At 40.2% G+C, this 22,542-nt stretch overlaps 2 protein-coding genes across 4 annotated transcripts; one reads left to right on the forward strand and one right to left on the reverse strand.

Moving 5' to 3' along the window:
* The first annotated feature begins 692 nt into the window (after positions 1-692).
* LOC143030352 (protein GVQW3-like) lies at positions 693-1,160 on the forward strand. Its single transcript, XM_076193504.1, has one exon. The coding sequence runs from the start codon at positions 693-695 to the stop codon at positions 1,158-1,160; it is 468 nt and encodes a 155-aa protein (XP_076049619.1).
* A 7,599-nt stretch (positions 1,161-8,759) lies between these two features.
* LOC143031517 (uncharacterized) lies at positions 8,760-18,520 on the reverse strand. Of its 3 annotated transcripts, none has more exons than XM_076195463.1 (2): positions 13,905-14,846; positions 8,760-13,785 (listed from the first exon to the last, which is right to left on the reverse strand). In XM_076195463.1, exons 1-2 carry the CDS (start codon positions 13,925-13,927, stop codon positions 12,201-12,203), a joined length of 1,608 nt encoding a protein of 535 aa, XP_076051578.1. In that variant the 5' UTR covers positions 13,928-14,846; the 3' UTR covers positions 8,760-12,200. The 3 variants fall into 3 exon arrangements, with proteins under 3 accessions (XP_076051578.1, XP_076051580.1, XP_076051579.1); XM_076195465.1 differs by lacking the exon at positions 13,905-14,846 and adding an exon at positions 18,287-18,520 and having other exon boundaries at positions 8,761-13,785; XM_076195464.1 differs by lacking the exon at positions 13,905-14,846 and adding an exon at positions 18,259-18,520 and having other exon boundaries at positions 8,761-13,785.
* Positions 18,521-22,542: the final 4,022 nt, after the last annotated feature.

The raw sequence follows: 22,542 nt of genomic DNA on the forward strand, positions 1-22,542 counted from the left end.
TTCGCCCTCATTCTAGACCAGTGGTTCCCAAACTCTTTTCGAGCCGCGACCCAAATCCAGACCTGGTGAAGATGTGGCGACCCAAGAAGCATCAAGAAGCATCAAAAAGCAATTTCGAAAGTCTTTTTATTAAAAACACAAGTGTAGGGAAGCTTTCGATTTTTTTTTTTTTTTCCTAACAAGGTCTTGCGACCCATTATTGAACACTTCGCGACCCATAGTTTGGGAATCGCTATTCTAGACGAAGATTTTTTACCCCGTGCCGTACCGCATTCAAACCACACCCACCCAGACATTTCAAGAAAAGTCATTATTCACACTAGGACCTGACAGCTACCTATAATAATCTGACAGTTTAAAAATGACATCAACGCAGAATAGGCCTGGCCACAGAAACAACTTGTTCCAGAGGTAGTCACCATACAGGCAAACACCTCTTCCAATGGTGCCCTACTCTGGTTGCATCCAGACAATAACTCAATGTTTCTTCCTTGCAGCTGCTGCTGGTTTCCTGGGAGAAAACAGGGGCATTGGTTTGACTGAAAGGTGACATACGAGGTATGTTAGAAAAGTATCCGACTTTTATATATGCATGCGTGAATTTTTTCCTGCTTGGCGATGTCATTTCCTGGCAAGCAGCATTTGCGTGAGATAGTGTGTAGTGCTCTCGGCGGCTTCTCATTGCAAGGAAAATGACGGAACGACTGGAGCAGTGCTACTGCATCAAATTTTGCCAGAAACTGGACGACAGCCAGGTGGAAACCATGCGGAAGATTCAGACGGCTTTCGGTGACGATGCTATGGGCATCACACACATTAAGGAGTGGTACAACCTGTTTAAAGACGGCCGCACAAGGGTGGAGAGCGAGCCACGCTCCGGTCGGCCATCAACATGGCGAAATGACCAGGCCATTGCCAAAGCGAACGCTGTGATGATGCGTAACCGTCGCGTGACTATCCGAGAAATTGCGGAAGAGGTGTACATCAGCATTTTTTCAGCACATTCCATTCTGACCGAAGATTTGGCCATGAAGAGAGTGGCGGCGAAATTCGTGCCGAAGCTGCTGACGGCGGAGCAAAAGCAACTTCTCACAGGACATGCTGGACTCCACAGTGACCCCGACTTCATGAATACCATAATCACCGGTGACGAGTCCTGAGTGTACGGGTGCGAATCCCAGCGTCATTTTCCTTGCAATGAAAAACCGCCGAGAGCACTGCACACTACCTCACGCAAATGCTGCTTCCCAGCAATTGACGCTATCGACAGACAGGAAAAAATTCACGCATGCGCACGAGGGGTTTAAGGTCGGCTCATGCAAGCGCGCTCGATTCAAATCCATCAGGTCTTTGAAAAAAAAAATGAAGACGAATAATTCTCTAACAGACCTCGTATATAATCAAGTCATATTTCCTTTTGTTATTTTTTTAATGTTTTCTTCAAGATTTGACATCAACTCAAAGATACAAACATTAGTGCTTTTACATTTCTTATACGTCTTGAGTTCGCTTTCCTTCAATTCTTACCTTTTTGTGCTTTTAGTTCCTTTTATATCATATGCTAGGTGCTAATGGGGTTGCTTTGGTGGTACTCTAGATTTCCTGCCAGGAATGTCTAGGACATTTGGACCCTGGAAAGTAATATTTGCCCACAAAAAGTTGGATATTCCTCTACTATATTCCACTCATCTCTTTTTGACAGGGTTAGGATAACTCCAATTTTATTGAAAGAGGTACATGATGGCTCAGACTGAAGAGCAGCTTACCCAACCTAATCCTGGTGCTCCTATTCTCTGAAAATAAATAATCTCAAGGTCCACATGGTGACCTTTTAAGAGAAACGTTTCCAGTGTGAATTGTGCATTTGTACTTTTTCATAAAACAGTGAGCTCAGAAAGCATGTTATGACTCACACAGTAGAGAAACCTTTCGAGTGCACAATTAGTCACGCTGCTTTCTCACAAAGGGCTAATCTCAAATCATATACAATGACCCACACAAGAGAAAAACCTTTCCAATGTAACCTGTGCTGTGCATCTTTCTCGCTAAACAGTAGTCTGAAAAACATTGCGACTCATTACAAAGGATTACAAAGGCGGAGCATGCCGACAGGAGACCTTTTGGTCCATAACTAGGTCGGATGTGGAAAAAATTATAAATAAATAAAAGAAAAATAAATAAAAATTATAATATACAGGTAAATAATAATAAATAAAATAAATGCATAGGTATAGTTAAATAATAACCAAACAGGTAAATAGTAAATAATAATAAATTGACAGATACATACATATACCAAGGCTTTTCCCCCCTTACAAGGGAGCTAGCCAAAAAGTAAAAGGCATAAAATCATTCCCACCCATTCCATCCCTGAATACACTCCACACCCCTCCACCCTCCCTCTCATCTTAGCACCTCCTGGATGATGGGTCATCCCTGCACCTTGTCCACTGCCCTGGGTCAGAAGCAGTGTCGCAAGACACAGTACATATACAGCACGGCCACTTCATTAAATCGGCGACCTCCCCTCTCCGTCCCCCATGCATAAAGGAGAAGACGGGGAGAAATCCCTTCGGGCTGTGTCAAAATTTGCTCACATGTACTAACTCACCCCCCATTCCACCTCATGCATCACATCATCATCCATATACAACCATTCTACATTCACCCGTCTTCTGTCCTCTCCCGTCCTTCCTCAACAGACATTCCCCTCTTCCACAAAGCCCCCTTCACCCCATCCATCCACCTCATCCTAGGACGTACCCTCATGTTCACTCCCCCCACATCTGCCTTCCATACCTCTTTTACTAGCCTTTCTTCACTCATTCTTTCCATGTGTCCAAACCATCTTAATACTTTCATCAACCCTATCTCCCAACTCCCTTTCCCCCCTTGTTCTTCTTCTCACCTCATTTCTCACTATCCAGCCTAGTAACCCCCATCATACTGCTCAGACACCTCATCTCAAACACATTCAAACTCCTTCTCTTCCTTTCTTATGTTCCATGTTTCTGCCCCATACAGTACTGTTGGCACAATCACTCCTTTATATAGTCTCCTCTTAGCATCCATTCCCAAATGTCTATTGAAGTCAAACTTATAGGACTATAGTTATTTGGTTTCTTTTTGTGACCCTTTTTGAATATGGGAGTAACGTTAGCTAGCTTCCATTCTCTTGGGACATCTCCGGATATGATGGATTTCTTGAAAATAATTTCTAATGGAACAACAATCTCATTTTTAATTTCCTTTAAGATTCTTGGATGTCAACTGTCAGGCCCTGGTGTTTTATTAACTTTGAGTTTATCTATACACCATTTAATTTTTTCTTTTGTTATATTTACCGTAGTGAGTTTACCCTAGACTTTTCACAGGTTTCAGTTTGGAGTTCACTTTGAGGTGTTTCGTCTACAAATACCGAGCTAAAATAATTGTTTAAGATTTACACATATGGGGAAAGAGACCTTTTCAATGTGACACGTGTGATGCAGCCTTCTTACAATAATCTATGCTCAAAGACCATGCTAGGACCCACACAAGACTTCATTAAATATCCATATGAAAGGCCACAGAGAACCCATTCAAGTGCCACATTTGTACTGCTGCTTTTGCACAAAAGCTTGGTCTTGAAGGACACATAATGCCCCACATGGGAGAGAAACCTTTCCTTTGTAATGTGTGTTTCACTTCTTTCTCAAGAGAATGTATTCTTAGAAAACATAGGAGGATTCACACAGATGAGAAACTACCAGTGTAACCAGTGTGATGCATCATTTTCTGAAAAATTACAATCTCAAAAGGCCATATGAGGTTACACACAGGGGAGTAACCTTTCCAGTGTGATATTATGTGTTGCTGCATTCACACGAGATAGTACTCTCACAAAACATATGATTCTTCATACAGGAAATAAAACCACAAGTGTTTGAACACTGCGCAACATTCATTCTTTTATTTTCATCTTGTCCTCTACTGTGATCCTATAGAACCATAACTTTAAATTTGTTTATCAGAAAAACATAATGACAATTCTGGAACAAGATTGTGATAACTTCAATGGTGTTCCTGAATAAAGATTTTAAAGCTAATACTTTCTCCTATCGATATTTGTCAGTCTTTGCCCAAGGGTGAATCATCAGTAGTTGAATATGCATGTTCTTGACAAATTGAAATAGTTTACCATGTCTTAGTTTATCAAAAGTTTACATGTGTTTACATATGTACAAAACACTCAGTTATGTGGAGTCCTCAAGGAAAAGGTGCCAGGTAGTTGCAGACTTACCTCCTGCAATGGCAGTATTAGTATGTGGTATAAATTTACTACCTTTATTAGTATTTGGTACAAATTTGCTATTTCCCATATACCACTACTACTGGTATGTTTGGTAATGTAGGATTGTATAGAGCATGCAGCTGGGCTGTGGGGGATTGGAGTCTAAAAATGGTAAGACTCGTTGTGTTAAGATGATTGGGTATTTGAATACAAGATAAAAGCCCATTAATCTGAAGCCAATTTGTTTGCATTAATGGTAAAGACATAATATGTCAGGAGTTGTTTCAGTACTCACCAGTAATGTGTTAAAGTATAAAAAGTAAACAAGATTACCAATACTTACAACAGAACTTCACAGTGTGTGTGTGTGTGTGTGTGTGTGTGTGTATTTACCTAGTTGTATTTACCTAGTTGTATTTTACGGGAAGGGGAGCTATGCTCGTGAGGTCCCGTCTTCATATCTCATTTTATCTAAACTATTTTTAAATTCATGTATTGTTTTTGCACACACCACTTTCTCATCTAACTTGTTCCAACTGTCTATTGCTCTGTGAGGAAAGCTGTTCTTTTTCAAATCTCTTCTATAGTTGTCTTTTTTTATTTTCTTTCCGTGTCCTCTTGTATTTCTGTCATCCCATTTTATCAGATTCTCTCTATCAGTAATTTCTATGCCTTTCATGATTCTGTAAATAGCTATCAAATCTCCTCTCTCTCTTCTTTGCTCTAGTGTCTGTAGTTTAAGTTTTTGTAGTCTCTCTTCATATGATAGTTTTGAGAGTGTTGGTGCCAGTTTAGTAATTGCTCTTTGTATTCTTTCAAGTTTTTTTATACATTTTTTTGTACTTGGTGACCATATCGTTGCTGCATATTCCAATCTTGGTCTTATCAGGGTGACTAGGATTTTCCTCACCATTTCTTCATCCAGGTATGTAAATGCCACTTTGATTGTTCTTATTAAATTATAAGTTTCTCCAAAAATCTTATTTATATGTTTCTCAGGTGACATATTATTCATAACAATGACTCCCAGGTCCCTCTCATTTTCTACTCTTTTTATTCCTTCTTCTCCCAAATTATATGATCCTGTTATTCTGTTTTTGCTTTTTCCAAATTCCATTATACTACACTTTTTTGTATTGAACTCCATCTCCCACTTCCTACTCCATTCTTGTACTTTATTTAGATCTCTCTGTAGTGATTCACAATCTTCTTCAGTTTTCACTCTTTTCAGTAATTTTGCATCATCTGCAAAGAAGCTCATATAGCTTTCAATTCCTTCATCCATATCATTAATATATATAGCAAACATTATTGGGGCCAGAACTGTTCCCTGCGGGACACCGCTTATTACTTCATTCCATTTTGAGTGCTGATCTCTTATCACTACTCGCATTTTTCTTTCTTGCAAAAAGTCTTCCATCCAATTTAGCAATTTACCTTGTATTCCTCCTTCATATTCTAATTTCTTAAGCAACTTCTTATGTGGTACTTTGTCAAAAGCTTTTTTTAGGTCTAGAAATGCACAATCAGCCCATCCATCTCTTTCTTGTATTATATCTATTAGCCTTGAATAGAAACATATTAAATTGGTGACGCATGATCGTCCTTGTCTGAATCCAAATTGCCTTGGATTTAGTACGTTGTTTTTTTCCAAGTATTTTACCCATCTACTTTTGATAATTCTTTCACATATTTTTGCTATTGTACTTGTTAGAGAGACTGGTCTATAGTTGGTAGGTTCTTCTTTATTTCCTCCTTTATATATAGGTACTATATTTGCTTTTTTCCAATCTTCTGGAACTTTTCCTTCTTTTAAGGAACTGCTTATTATGCTATGTATTTTGTCTGCCAGTTCATTCCTACATTCTTTCAGAATCCAGTTTGCTATTTCATCTGGCCCATGCGATTTTCTGACATCAAAATTACCCAAGTGTGTCAATATTTCATTCTTCGTTACTTCTATTTCTTCCATAGGGGGGACTTTTTCCTTCCACTCAATCTCTTCAGGTTGTATATTTTCCCTTGTAAACACTGATTTAAAATGTTTGTTCATAATTTCTGCCATTTCCATTTCCTCAGTGTATTCAACTCCCCCTTGTCTTAATTTCTCCAAGTCTTGTTTGTTTTTCAGTTTATTGTTTACAAATCTGTAGAATAGTTTTGGTTGATCTTTACACTTTTCTATAACATCTTTTTCATATTTTCTTTTTTCCTCTCTGCACTTTTGTACATATTCATTTCTATAACCAGTATATATTTTCCATTTTTCAGGTCTTCTGTCTTTTTTCCATCCGGTCCAGGCTTTGTCTCTTTTGTCTTTTAACTCCCTACAACTTTTGTTGTACCAGCATTTTACATATTCTTTTTCTTGTTTTTGTCTTGGGACATACTTTTCCACTCCTTCTTTGTAAATTTTTGTCAAAATATTCCATTTCTCTTCCACTGATGTTTCTTCTTTGTATATTTCTTCCCAGTTTTCTTGTTGGAAGAATTCTCTTATTTTATCAAAGTTTGTTTTTTCATACATCATTCTTCCTTTTCTATATTGTTCATTTCTTTTCATATATTTTTCTTCATTAAGTTCCAGTTCAATCAATATGTGGTCACTTTTACCTATTGGTGTTTTATATTCAATCTTGTCCACTATTCTAGGTTCAGATGTAATTATTAAGTCTAGCCTCGATGGTTCTTCTTCATTTCTATACCTAGTGTTCTCTTGTATCCATTGTGTCATTGAATGGTCAGTAATCATCTCAAGTAGAGCATTTCCCCATGAGTCATCACCACTCTTTACTGTCATTTCTTCCCAGCAGATTTCTTTGCAATTAAAGTCGCCCATCATAACTATTCTTCCTCCGTCTTCCATTATTTTAGTTAATGCTATCTTTGTGTCCTCTAACATACTTTTATGTTCATTCTCCTCCCATGAGGCTGTTTTCGGAGGCACATAGTTGATCACAAATTTTCTGCTCTTCTTATCTCGGTCTTCCACTTCTATCATAATCATCTCTACTGTATTCTTTCCATATATGACACCTTTCACATTTATATCCTTCTTTGTCAGGAACATAACTCCACCCCCTTGTTTTTTCTCTATGTTTCTAATCCAATAATTGTATGTATCATGTCCTACACTGTTGGGTGGTAGTGGGCCTTTTAATTTTGTTTCTACAATTCCCATTATGTCCGGTTCTTTTTCTTTCAAATAATCATTCAGTTCATTCAATCCTGTTATCAATCCATCTATATTTGTGTAAGACACTCTTAGTTTTCTGCCACTTCCATTGTGTTCTCTGTTTCCCTTATGTTTTTCTTTAGTATGTCGAACTGCTTTATTTTCATGTTCACTACTCTCCAATAGAATCTCTCTTTCTCTGACTCCGTTCTTTCCTCGTTTTTTGCCTTAGCTTCAATTCTTTTCTGCTTTTCTGCCTCTCTTTCCTCCTTATTCATTTCTCTTTTTATCCATACCTTTTTATATTGATCATTTGTTGCTAGTTTCCCTGTCTTGGATAGAATTTTCTCTGCCGTTGTTTGTGACCTGAATTTAATCTTAATTGGTCTGGTCTTATCTGTACTATATTTTCCGAGTCTGAATTTTTCCTCAATTTCCTTTATAATTTCTGGTTCATCTTCCTGGACTAATTTTAATAAACTGCTTACCCTTTCATTTTCCTCCTTGATTCTTGCGGTTCTATCTGGGTTATGTTTCTCTTCCATTCCTAATATAATTATACATTTCTTTTTGTCAGCTAATTCTCTTACTATATTCTCCTTCTGTCTCATCACTTTAATAACTGAGTCTTCATTATGTTCTTTCAATTGCTGTTTGACTATGTCAGTGAATGAAACCTTATTCCCTTCTTGAGTTATTCTCCAATTTTTAGCTTCTGTAGCTATTTTCTCACTGTTTTCATTACTATTCTTCTTCAATTTCTCATTCTCCTCCTTTACATTTCCTAACTGTCTTTTTAGGTCCTCTACTTCTTCAGTTAAGTTTCTGTTAGCCTTCTCTAGTTGTTCCAATCTTTCAATTCTTTGGAGAATGGAGCCTACATTACCTAACTTACGTTCCAAGTCCTCGATCACCTTATCAACTCTCTCCTCTAGTCTTATCAGTCTGGGGGGGGTTGTGTCCTCCCCACCCTCTTTAAATCCCTGGAACATATTCTCGTCACTTTCTACTGTATTTCTCCTCTCTATACTTCTAATCTTTACATTTTTATTTGCCATTTCGTCATCCGGTGGTCGTTTCATGTTGACCTTCCGCCCGTCTGCCTGGGCCAAGTCCTCCACATCCTCATTACCTTCCATTTCCCCAGTAATCCCTCCCCCTCTCCTCTTTCCTTACTTTCCCACTACCTCACGAGCAATTCCCCCCCCCTGCAAATACAAAAAGGCACTTCTCTTTGCGTTGGTATCCTCAATCTGCACTTTTCTTCAGAGCGTTCGTCAAGCCGTCCGTTCGTTGAAAGTGTGTGTGTGTGTGTGTGTGTGTTAGTGTGCAGAATTTCTTAAACCTATGGTATAGCAGCAAAAGAGTATCTTCAAACTATTCCTCTGGAAGAAAATCCATTACAAATGTATTGAGAGGAGAAAAAGTTGGATGTTGATAAAAGACAACCAGTCACCTGAGAGATGTATCAGCAGGATTGTGGGAGAGACATACGGACTGCTGCAGGAGATTCAAGTATCTTTTCACTCATTGAAACCCTGGTCTGTCCAAGACTGGAATATGTATCAGTAGCATGCATGGTCCCCACTCAAGAGTGAAGGATATAAGCAAGGACAAGAGAATACAAAGGGCAATAACCAAACTGGTCCCTAGCCTGGTAGATAAACTAAATCATCAAAGACTAAACCCACTGGATCTGCCAAATTTGAAAGATCAAATAGAAAGAGGTGCTATGATTATATTATTCAGGTCACTAAAGAGGATTACATTTACAGATCTCTCTTGATTATATACAAGTATGGGAGGGCTTTAGGAGGTTATGGGAACACATTTAGAAAGACCATACATCTAAAGGATGTGAAGAAAGTTTCCCATATAGATGCATGAATACTTGAATTAGCTTAGTTGATATAGCCCAAGCCAGAACAACTGGTGAATTCAAATCTATAATTGGAAATCAAGGATATGGAATAAGCTGGAGTTGTACATGAATTTGAGGCTAGGTATGATAAATTAGAGAGTTGACGATGAGACCCAATGATCAATACTCCTTTTCTACATACAACAATTAGGTAAATACAGTATATCGGTAACTGATGGAAAAGAATTCAAGTCCTGCCACAACATAGTTTTGCAGATTAGTTCTCCCTACTTTTTATGGTTCCAGTTTCAAGGTCTTTTATGCCCCTCCATCTTGTCTCCTACATAAGTGGGAGGCAAGACATGGCAGAGTGAAGGTGTTGTATCATGTGGATTATCTCGGCCTGAAGTGAAATATCCCAGCAGGACTGTATATACTGAAAGGGAGGGGACGAGTGGCAGGCATCGTGGACTGGAGGGAGTAGAAGGTTCTTTTAGATCAGGTGGGAAGAAGGTGAGGGGTTGGGTTGGGGGTTCTAGTGGCATGTGCAATGCCGCATCCACACGGTCGACCTGTGCCTGGCAGACTTTGCCCTTACCAGACAAAGTCCGCAGACTCTGCCCGCGAAGGTGTCCACACAACTGACAATGGTGGTTGGAGGTTAGTTGGAAAGGTAGCACTTTCCAGCATTAAAATTGCTGCCTGCATTAAAAAGAAAAACAAGAAATCACGGAGACATGTCTGGTGCCGGGAGTGGTTACAAAGACGTGATTTAATGGGAAGCTAATTTCCTTTTCATATGACTCTCACTCCTGCTTATTGTCTGTGATATGTGTTTCAATGCCGCAGCACGTTTGTCTCTATTTTTATAATCAAAACACTTCACATTCCATAAACATTCCTGAACTCGGTATAAATCAATGTTAAGGTGTCTTGTCGAGACCAGTATACACTAGTACTAGGTGCGGACATGGTGGTAAGGTAACTTAGGTCTGTACTGAGCGGGTTTGCTAACTTTGCTCGCAACTCACCTCGTGCGTTTGGCAGCGATATCAGCCCTCCACCCACTGCCCACAAATGGCACCAGGAACGAACAGTTTGATGGTTTGCCCGCTGAAATTGCCCATTGTCGAGCAAAGCCCTCGTGCCCGGCGGACAGAGCTCAACCGTGTGGACATGGCATAAGAGTTATGGGAGGTTGCATATGGAGTTCCTGTATCATGTAGGATTTCTTTTAGTGCGGGCATTCGGGTGACTATTAAGGTGTGTGTGCATCGCCTGATGGATTGTAGTACTTTCCGATATGTGACTGGGTCAGATCTTTTTTAATTATGCTCATCAGTGTTAAAAACTGTATTTGCTATTGTTTGGACTGGTGTCTCCTACAGTGTTAAAAACTGTATTTGCTATTGTTTGGACTGGTGTCTCCTAGAGTTCATTATAGATCTATTTTTAGGGTTTCTTCTTGGGGTCACACATCATGGGAGGGTTCTGCTTTCTTTAAATTCATCATTTACTTTCAAGGATTCCTTGGGGTCCTCAAAACCAGGGTCCATTTTGTCTCAGCTGGTAGTGTTATGCACTGTAACAGAATGGGTGAGTGGGGCTTAGGGCTATAACATAGAACTTTGTATCTATCATCTTCATAAAATTGTGAGGGAGGTTTTTCTGTTACTGTATGTAGGTGTCCTATTGAGGTGGTTTTGGTGCATTCTGTTATTATTTTCAATGGTTTGTTTTGTATAGTTTGCGAAGTAGGTTTTGTTGATTGTTGAGAAACACTGTGGAAGCAGAGCCAAGGGTGTTTCTTATGATTTGTATGACAGTAACTGAAATTTCTTTCTGTTGTCTGTAGACTGTATTGGTGATGATTTTAGTAGGCCGATTCTCATTGTCAGATCTTTGATGTGTAGACTGAAGGACATATAAGTATCTAATGTGAAGTGTCTCCTAGGCCCCTTAATTCTGGTCAAACGAGTATCAAAAGGGCAACATATTTGAGGCTACTCAGCTGCTGCCAGATTGTAGTGTCTTCACCAACATGTACCATTGCCTGAGGACTTCTGAGTGTTAATGTTACATACTGGGCAAGAAGCTAATTAAAGATTGGATATATTGTCAGTTTGAGTGGGTTCTAGGAAACGCCACTCTAAAGTCGTGGGGTAGGATTTGGTCTTCCTCATCCAGATGCCCTGACTCAAGAGTCTCACCCCAAGAACCTGTCATCCTCTAAGTAGCGAGATGAGGTGTGCAGGATCTCAAAACAGGATTCATGACTGGTGCAGGATACCTGGGAAAGATAACCTTTGCTTTCCTGCACATCAAAAGGCTCAAGCCCATCTTGACTGACCCTATTGCTCTTGTTCATGGCTTATAAACCAAACACTTTTATTCGGCTGAAGCAAATTACCTAAACAAAATACAATATACCATTCCCTCTGTACACCAACATTTTCCAAGGCTTCAAGAGACTACAAGATTCACTCTTCAGATGTAGCAGTGTTTCAAATGGCATTCCATTTTGGATAAACAGAATATTATCAAGGATAAGCATAATTATATGGTATGAAAACTGTATCATATTCAATCACCAGTGAATAAAAATGGATAAGGGATGGGGGAAAAAAGGAAGTGTACAAAAGGTGAGCCTAAACCATGCCATTATGAATCATATTGTGAACATACAGCTTCTCTGATTAGTAACCCTTGAGCAAACAGTATCATACCTTTAGCCAACTTGGGTCAACAATGTATAATAAATACAGCAGAAAAGCAGTCATTTGATCTTAAGATAAGCATTATAATTTTTAATCTCTCTTGCTCTTTATAGGTTCGTACAAGAATACTTTGTAGATATTGATACTTATTTTGTGAGGTAGGAAAATGAACATTCACAAGATAACCTGCGTGTGTGTTTCCATGTGCTTCTTTAGAACATCGGTACGGGAGAACGCGGCGACACAAGCCGTGCACTTGTACGGCTTCTCTCCTGTGTGAATGCGAACATGCTTCCTCAAACTACCCATCTCCGAGAAGGAAGCCTCGCACAGTCCACACTGGTGGGGACGTTCACCCGTGTGTTTCCGCATGTGTTTATTTAGAGTGCCCATGTCGGCAAAGGCTGCAGGGCACTGCTCACATCGAAAGGGGCGCTCTCCAGAATGGGTTTTCATATGTTTTTGCAAGTTGCTTGGCTGTGTGAACGCCACGTCACAAACCTTACATACGTGTGGCTTCTCGCCGGTGTGGATACGGACGTGCATCTTGAGGCTTCCAGCCGCAGAGAAAGCAGCCCCACACACTTTACACTTGTGGGGTCGTTCTCCCGTGTGAGTACGGATATGCATCCTGAGATCTCCGGGTAAGGAGAAGGCTTTGGTACAGGTCGTGCACTGGTGAGGCTTTTCTCCCGTGTGGGTGCGGATGTGATTTTTCAAATGACCTCCTTGGGAAAAGGCAGCGTCACAAAACGTACATTTGTGCGGCTTCTCGCCCGTGTGAGTCCGGATGTGGACCTTCAAGTCGACTGTCCGACAAAACGCCGCCCCGCAAATGGTGCATTTGTACGGTCTTTCGCCCGTATGTATTCGAACATGCTTGTTCAGATTACTAATCTGAGAGAAAGCAGCATCACAGTATACGCAATTATACGGCTTCTCTCCTGTATGTATCCTGATATGCTTGCACAAGCTGCCTTTATCGGAGAAAGCAGCACCGCACTGCTCACATTTATACGGCCTCTCGCCCGTGTGGGTCCGTATGTGGCTGTTCAAATTGCCCGCATGCGAGAAACCGGCCCCACAAAGGCTGCATTTATGCGGCTTCTCGCCTGTATGAACTAGCATGTGTATCTTCAAATGTCCTTTTTGTTTGAAAGAAGCAATGCACAAGGAACACTTGTACGGCTTCTCCCCTGTACGAGTACACGCGTGCACCTTCAAGCGCCTAAGCTGGGTAAAGGCTGCATGGCAGACTGTGCATTTGTGGGGTTTGTCTTCTGTGTGTGTCTTATCAATGTGTTCTTGGAGATCTCCGTTTTGATAAAAGGCCATATCACATTGAGGGCAATGATATTGCATTTCCTCTTCTTTACAGCGATGGTCATCCACCACAGCAGTGTTGCCTAAAACTGCAGAGTTATAAGACTCATGTCTTTGGGAATTTTTCTGAACACAGACCTTACTGTGGTGCTCAAGTTCATCTATTGAAGCAAACATCAAATGGCAAATGTCACACTGTGATTGCTTTTCCTCTGTCAAAGTCATGCAAGTGTTCTCTAGGATGGCACTGTCCTCTTGTGAAGAATATTCTTTACAGGTATCAGGCTGAAATTGTTCTAATTTGATATGAGCCACGGGAAGGGCATCTTGCTCGTGGCTCCTAATCTGCTTTGGAGACCTCTTTCCATTTCTTCTCCATTGATTCAGGTCATCACTCACTAACTTGGACATTGTACCATCCATTTCACCTCTTGGTCTGCAAGGAAGAGATCAAAGTCAAAGCATGCAATGGCTTGCATTATATACTAAATATCTATAACTTATATCTTTATATTCATGACAACCTCATTGCCAAACAGTAGTGCGAGTACAAACCTTCGCTGAGGCACCATCCCCATCTCTTAAAGTGTGTGTGTATGTGTTTGTGGAATCCATATTGTTTTCCTTTCTGGGAGGAGGCAAGGTATCAACTCCTTGTCAAAGGTTTAAGACATTTTCACCAAAGCCATGAACAACCAAAGAAGAACCATGGACAACCAGAAAGTATGTCATTGAAGCATGGTCATCAGTGAATGCCACACCACTGGCACAGCAGTGGTTAGAGAGCAGATCTTCCCTTCAGCTCACATGAATCTCCACCCTAAACATCAGTGGGGGATTTCTGTTTGAGGGCGTGATGTTCCTCTGCTTACCTCACTCCTGCTGTTGCTGGTGTTAGACAAAATCCATCACTGCCAAAAACCACATCTGCCTCAAATGTGCCAGTTAAAGAAAAAGGCTCCACTTGAAATGTACAAACCTAATTTCTATTACCACATATCAATAAGGTTGTGGCAGAGACATACAGACTGCTGAAGATCTTTAAAATACATGTAGATTACCATTACATGGAAAAAGAGATGATGAACCACAATCATAGTGCCAACAATACATCCTAGATTGGAATATGCAGCAATGGTCTGCTCCCAACTCACAGTGAAGGAAATTACCTACTGAGAGAAGAACCATATACCAAAGGCTTTTTCCCCCTACACAGGGGGTAGCCAAAAAGAAGAAAAAGGCATAGAAATCACTCCCAACCATTTCATTTCCCATATATTCCACTCCCCTCCACCCTCCTATCTTGGTACCTCCTGGATGATGTGGTCATCCCTGCATCCTGTCCACTGCCCTGGGTCAGAAGCAGTGGCACATCCACAGCAAGGCCGCTTCATAAATTCGGTGACCCCCCCTCTCCGTCCCCTCATGCAGGAAAGGAGAAGACGGGGAGAAATCCCTTCAGGCTGCGTCAAATTTTTTCTCATACATACTTCCTCACCCCCCATCCCCCACCCACTCCCCCTCATGCATCACAGCCTCATCTACACCCAACCCCTCTCCATTCACCCCTATCTTCTGTCCTCTCCCGTCCTTCCTCTACAGACATTCCTCTCTTTTGTAAAGCCCCTTTCATCCCACCCATCCATCTCATCCTAGGATGCCCCCTCATATTCACTCCTTCCACCTCTGCCTTCCACACTTCTTTTATGAATCTTTCTTCACTCATTCTTTCCATGTGTCCAAACCATCCCAGTACTCTTTCATCAACCCTATCTCCCAGCTCCTTTTCCACCCCTGTTCTCCTCCTCACCTCCTCATTTCTCACTATCCAGCCTAGTAACCCCTATCATATTTCTCAGACATTTCATCTCAAACAAATTCAAACTCCTTCTCTCTTCCTCTCTCATGTTCCATGTTTCTGCCCCATTCATTGCTGTTGGCACAATCACTCCTTCAACAAAAGGTAAAGGATTACAAAGGCGGAGCATGCCGACAGGAGACCTTTTGATCCATATCTAGGTCAGATGCGAAAAAAAATCATATTAATAATAAAACAATAAATAAAAACTATAATGTAAATAACAAATAAAATACATAAATAAATGCAACTGCAGTGGTTCCCAACCTTGTAGATAAGCCATACAAAGGGATTTTAAGCACTGAACCTGCCACTGTTAAAAAAAGACAGAAACAGAACTGTGACCCAATTGCAGTTATCAGGTCTCTGGAGATGGACAAAATTGACATAGATCTCTTGGTTTAGGATGGGAGGGCATTAAAAGGTCAAGAGAGCAAATTGAAAAAACACATGTCTATAGGATATGAAGAAATACTTTCCCAAACAGATGTGTAACTTCTGGAATAACCTAAACAATAGTACAGTTCAAGCTAATATCATATGTGATTTCAAAACTAGGTATGATAATTACTATGAAACAGGATCCCATTACTGCAGCTCCTTTCCTGTATACTATAATTAGGTAAATATATCCACATGGACTCACCAACACTGAAGAGACCAATCACAATATAGCATGCCAGGTACAATATTCATTAAACATCACACACACAGCCACTACACAGTTCACACACAATAATACCCTCCCCCACCCTTTCCACAGCCACTACTGCAAACATCAACCACACAGACACATGAAGCCAGACCATCCTCCTCCCTCACAACAACTAAGTAGACACACACTGCCCCAGCCATGTCACCCTGCACACAAATATACCATGTATACACACAACCTTTGCTGTGCTACTTCCTAACACATGAAATTTACAAGACTTGAACATACTACAGTCAGTGTCAACTTCAACACCACATTCATTGCCACTATTCAAGACTAAATTACAGCCATAATATCATATACCAATCACTCCACAATACTTGGCCATTCAATTGGACTACCCTGGTTCTTAGGGAGATGGACTACTGACATACACAAGGACTAAGTGCACAGCACAAAGGGGCTTCTCCCCACAAACAATGTTCACTGAATCAGTCCATCACCCCAGAACTCTCTTGCAGGGGGGGGGCCACAGCCTCCAGGTAACCAGCAATATTCCACAAGTCACTCAATAAAGAGAGCTTGAATTATCGTTTGAGTAAGGCTAGAGTGAGGTAGTGCTGCAAAGTTGTTCTGTATTCTGTGTGAAGATTATATCTAGGACAATTTAATTCTGTGGCCAACCACCATATGGAAGACACTAACATTTCCTAGACAACAACAGTGTATCGTCCCCCAATTGACCCATGTGTATGCCTGATGGCCATTGCTGGTTACCTGAGCATCATGGACCTCCTGCAAGGGTTGTACTTCCTCCTTTATCAATATGTTTTTTGATTGATTGAGTTATGGAAATTTTGGCTTGAAGGCCAAGCGCCGGAGCCGGTAGGCCATTCAGCGCATAACATGTTTTTTGCTGGTTTTCCAGCATGGTGTTTGTGAATTCTTCTGATGCCTTGTCTATGGATGAATATTAGGTCTTCCATTTTTTTTTTTTCCTACTTCTGCATAATCTCGTAATATTGCTTTCCTATATTTTCTGTATTTTCATATGTAGGCATGTGATATGAAGTGACCATGGATGATTTCCCATGGATGTGATTGGAATGAAGGTGAGCACATATTATGTCTAGGGATGTTACTTGTTGGTTGGGTTGTTGTTGTTGTTGTCGTTCCCTAGACTGTCTGTTCGAGCAGTCCCGTCTCCCCAAGGAATGCCATAGCCGAAACTGGGTTTTCCCACAAATCCTTTATAGAGCGTATGTTGTGTTGTTTGCGTGCATGATTGTGTATAATGCAGTCTTCCATTATGTGTTGTATGTTGGTTGGGTTCTAGTGGGTGTTTGCTGGAGTTTGATATATTTAGATTCGGAAATTCTCATATTTTTCCTCTCAAATTTGTTTGTATATGCAGCCATTCCAGATGGTACACATTCATGTCACCTCACAGTAGGTAGTTTATTACATTTAAGGGTTGTTGGGGAGAGTTAGCCTGGAGGGGGGGGGGGGTTGACATGGTGTGTAGTTGTTTGTGATATACTATATGTTTTCTTTGTGTTTGGATTGTGATCAATTCTGGTGGAAGGGTTTACTGTTGTCACTATTTTAAGTCCACCTATGTGATGGGTTTCATCTATCCTGACAGTGTGTGTAGTGTATTTTGAGGTGTTAGTTTGGTTTCATGGAATAAACAGATTATTAAAAGTGTAGCTGGATAAAAATTGTACTTTCCACATCAGATACCAGTCAAAATATGGTATGATAGTGAATCTTCAATCAGACCAGTAACCGTAGAGCAGTGTCACAACCTTATGGACATTGGTAAATGATATAGTTGTCTTTTTTTTTCAATTGTTAGTGTAAAAATTACCTGTGCCAACTTTTATGGAAATCTATTGAATGATAGGAAAAAATAAAATAAAACAATAATATGTCTTTTACTTCTCTTGTATCTTAGTGTTATGCTTTATATAACTTTTCATCAACAATCCATAAAATATTATAACGAAATTAAAGTGCTATAATTTTCTATTATATTATAAACCCATTCAACTCCCGAAATGAGAATGAACAGACAATACAAACAGAAAGCGTAGCAATATAAGTATTAATTAAGTGCAATACAGTATAGTTTTAAAGTATAGAAATGAATTGGTGTTGTCTTGTATCCCTAGACTACACAAACCTTGAGTAATTCAATAATGCACTAAATTAGTTCAATCACAAACTTGCAGTCTTCCGGTCAACACATCAATTCAACAATTGCTGCAATTGCATTTTTTAAAACATGACGAGTAATTAGATTTGCACAGGAACAATTCATAAAACATGTGTATATATATCCTATGGATAAATTAATCACTTAAAACCAATTTAGAAAGGTTTTCCAGCCTTACCAAAACAACAATAACAACGTCCACTCACTACGCCTTTCCAACCACAACTAAATCTTGACAGCCCGCTTTCCCGAGTTCCCGTTTGTAAAACGAACGGGAATGTATCATCGACTTCATCTGCAAACAAAACATGACACTTTCCTACATTTAAAATAAATCCCTAAAATTTCATAGTAAAAGTTCCCAATCAAATTTACTTAGATAAACCAACACAATACAATATTAATGTTCAAACAATAAAACAATACTGGAAAACCTCACATCCAACAACCAGTCTGAAAAATATGTACGTTTTTTGACATGAATGTATTTCCTTATCACATTATAGTAACTAATAAAAAATGAGATCTGTTGGTTTTCTCTTTAGAAAACTAGAGGCTTTGATAAAGATTGTCTTGTTAACTTATTACTCATCTAAAAGTTACACAGTATTGGATTTCTCTGTGAATACCCAAATTCCATAAAAAAGTGTAATTGAATTCCTAAAAGCTATAGACTCTTAGAAACACAATTCAACAAGACTACTTAGTAAAAATTATAAGTATTATACAAACAAAAATAATGAAGCAGAAAAAGAAGTTTTTGAGTTCTAAGCTTAAATGTGACAAAAATACCATTACCAAGATATTGAGCTGCAAAGATAACACAAAAACATCACCTTCTGTATGAAAAAACTTTTATCAACATAGATGAAAAGTGTATGCTGATAAATTATATATCATGAATGAAGTGCAGTGCCTTGTAAGTGATTTTTTTTACATTTACATTACTGCACTTATAGAGGGTTTAAGGAAGTTAGTGATGGAGTTTGGGAAGGTGTGTGAAAGAAGAAAGTTGAAGATAAATGTGGGTAAATGTAAGGCGATGAGATGTACAATGGGAGAGGATGGCAGCAAATTGAAAGTAAGTATTTATCACTTCAGTACGAGTCAAATTCTCACGCACAGCAGTGGCTGCCATATGTACGATTCATCACACTACTCACACTATCAAATATAAAACCACTGCTATATTACTCATTCTCTTTTACTCTGAGTAGTAATAAACGCAGAAAATGTGATCAAACTATCTCACAGAATCCGGAGGTAACTCATGTACAATGGTCTGAAAAGTGGCTAATGAAATTTAACACAAGTAAATGCAAGGTAATGCACATAGGTAAAAATAACAGTAAGTACGATTACAAGTTATTTGGAAATTTGTTAACAAAAGTGGATAGTGAAAAAGATCTCGGCGTAATTATCAGTAACGACCTCAAATCATCCAAGCAGTGTATTTCAGCCTCTGAGAAAGCAAATAAGATTCTAGGACTGATTGCGCGATCTTTTGATTTCAAAAGTCCATCACTCATTAACAAGCTATATAAATCGTTAGTTCGTCCACATTTGGAATATGCTGTTTCCGTATGGTCACCGAATCTCATTAAAGACATTGACAGATTGGAAAGAGTACAACGGCGAGCCACAAAACTGATTCCAAATATCAAAAATAAATCATACGAAAATCGACTAAAACATATGAATCTGTTTTCCCTAAAAAAGCGTAGACTCAGAGGTGACTTGATACAGGTCTTTAAAATTCTAAAGGGAATTGACAACATCAAAAGTGACCAAATTTTTACATTGAATGAGAATCAGACAAAAAACAATGGTCTTAAACTCTCCGGAAATAGATTCAATTTGGAAGTAGGTAGAAACAACTTTGCCAACCGTGTAGTTAATGAATGGAATAAGCTTCCTGCACAGGTAGTGCAATGTAGTTCAGTTCGAAGCTTTAAGAATCATTTAGATAAATACCTAAGTAAGATGCTGTAATGATTATAATTTATCTTATATTATTTGTTTTTGTTTTGTTATCATTTGTCTGTCTGATTTATATTTATTATTAGTTATATGTCAATTTATTATTATTTACTATTTACCTGTTTGTTTATTATTTAACTATACCTATGCATTTATTTATGTATTTTATTTGTTATTAACATTATCATAGTTTTTATTTATTATTTTATTATTAATATGATTTTTTTTCGCATCCGACCTAGATATGGATCAAAAGGTCTCCTGTCGGCATGCTCCGCCTTTGTAATCTTTGTAATATATATATATATATATATATATATATATATATATATATATATATATATATATATATATACATATATATATATATATAATTAAGACGCAGACACCAGCATTCTTGTGTGCCCACTCATGAATCATCACACCAAAGTGGTTAAGGGAGAGAGAATGGAGGAAGTGGATAGCTTTGGATACTTAGGGGTGCATGTGGCGGGAATGAGAGGAGTGGCGGAAGCACAATGTGGATTGAGAGAAGGAATGTGTGATATTCTAAACAATTATTTTAGTTTGAATATTCAAATGAAGGAATGTGTGATATTTTAAACAATTGTTTTATCTCAGTATTCGTAAACGAAACACCTCAAAGTGAATTCCAAACTGAAATCTGTGAAAGGTCTAGGGTAAACTTACTACGGTAAATATAACAAAAGAAAAAGTTAAAAGGTGTATAGAGAAACTCAAAGTTAATAAAACACCAGGGCCTGACGGTTGGCATCCAAGAATCTTAAAGGAGATGAAAAGTGAGATTACTGTTCCATTAGAAATTATTTTCAAGAAATCCATCATATCCGACGATGTCCCAAGAGAATGGAAATTAGCTAACGTTACTCCCATATTCAAAAAAAGGTGACAAAAAGAAACCAAATATGTGGTACTTACTTGGTTGGGGGGTCGATGATGCCGCTCCCTCTGTTGCTTCTGGGTGGGTCTTTACTCCTCCTTGGAACACTCACGCCACTGTACCTAATCATATTCCCTGCCTCCTAACTACTAACACTAGCCCAACCGATCCTCAGTGTGTCTTCCTCCCTTACACTCCCTTTCACCCAACCACCCACGCGCGGTCCTTCTCCCAGGCACTGTTCACCCACGCCGATGCGAGGACACTCCCCCCACCTCTGGCGGGAAGGGGGATACCAACGCTCGTGCCCTTTGACCCCCTCCCCCCCCAATCGGGGGAGGGTGGTGCCAATCGCCCGTCCCCGTCCGCGCCACATACACTCACACTCACACGCACCCTTGATCTCGAGATCAACCTATTCCTCGTCTCCTCCTTCCTCTACATCATCGTCCTGCAGCCACCACCTTGGCGGACGCCTGTCGCTGTGGGGTCTCCGAGACACCCTCTCCTCATTCGCTGTCTCCCCGTGGTCTTCCTCCTCGTCTTCTCCTTCACTTACTACACGCTGAACATCCAAGATATGCCGCGGCACTCCCTCAACAGAGACGTTTTTCCGTGAATTCACCTCCGTCACTGTCCCTCCTGTCCACTCTGACGTGCACTTCCTGTCCTTTGGTGTCAACCATACCTCCTCCCCCACCTGCACTGCGGCGGGGCCTTCTTCGGCACTGGCCGGCGGTCCCGGCCCCTTCTGCGGATGCCGCCAATTGTATTTGAACACAGCTTTTTGCGGGACCGAGCGGTCATCTTGGCCTGACCTGGGGGACATGTTATACCAAAAAAACTGCCTCCGCCGGCAGTATTCGCGCCTTCTCGGCCATGGACTTAACCCATTCAACTCCGATGACAAGATGTCTTGTCATTTGGTCAAATAAAACAAAAAATCATAATAAAACAACAAAATGTTTGATGATCAAACAGCACCAGAAAAATATGACGTCGTCAGTCCTCCTCCTCGAGGAGGAGGAGGAGGAGGACTGACGACGTCATATTTTTCTGGTGCTGTTTGATCATCAAACATTTTATTGTTTTATTATGATTTTTTGTTTTATTTGACCAAATGACAAGACATCTTGTCATCGGAGTTGAATGGGTTAATTGTACGATGGCGTCGTTGTACTATCCCGTTTCCGCTCGGTCGGAAAGCTGCCCGGAAGAAGCGTCTTGTGTCCCACTTGTCCAATGTGCTTTTCAGCGCCTCCGACTGAAACGCCGTGCCGTTGTCCATCAGGACTTCATCCACTGGGCCCCGCTCCAAAAATACCTCGTTCATCACCCGCGCAATCTCTTCTCCAGTCTCCGCCTTCAGTTCTCGCCAAATGCCGAACCGCCCTGGCCCGCAATCGACCATCGATAGGTATCTGGTGCCTTGATAGTGGGTTACGTCAATCGCCAGCCGCCTCCAGTTTTCTTCCACGCAAAGCTCCCCCGCCGAGGGCGGGGTCTATGGATTGACAGCGGGCGCACGCCCTCACCGCATGCCGCACTTCTTCCCTCGATATGTTCGGGTCAACCTTCCTT

Source organism: Oratosquilla oratoria, chromosome 12 (assembly GCF_046742065.1).
Source record: "Oratosquilla oratoria isolate Oo_2021 chromosome 12, ASM4674206v1, whole genome shotgun sequence".
In the NCBI taxonomy this organism is placed as follows: domain Eukaryota; kingdom Metazoa; phylum Arthropoda; class Malacostraca; order Stomatopoda; family Squillidae; genus Oratosquilla; species Oratosquilla oratoria.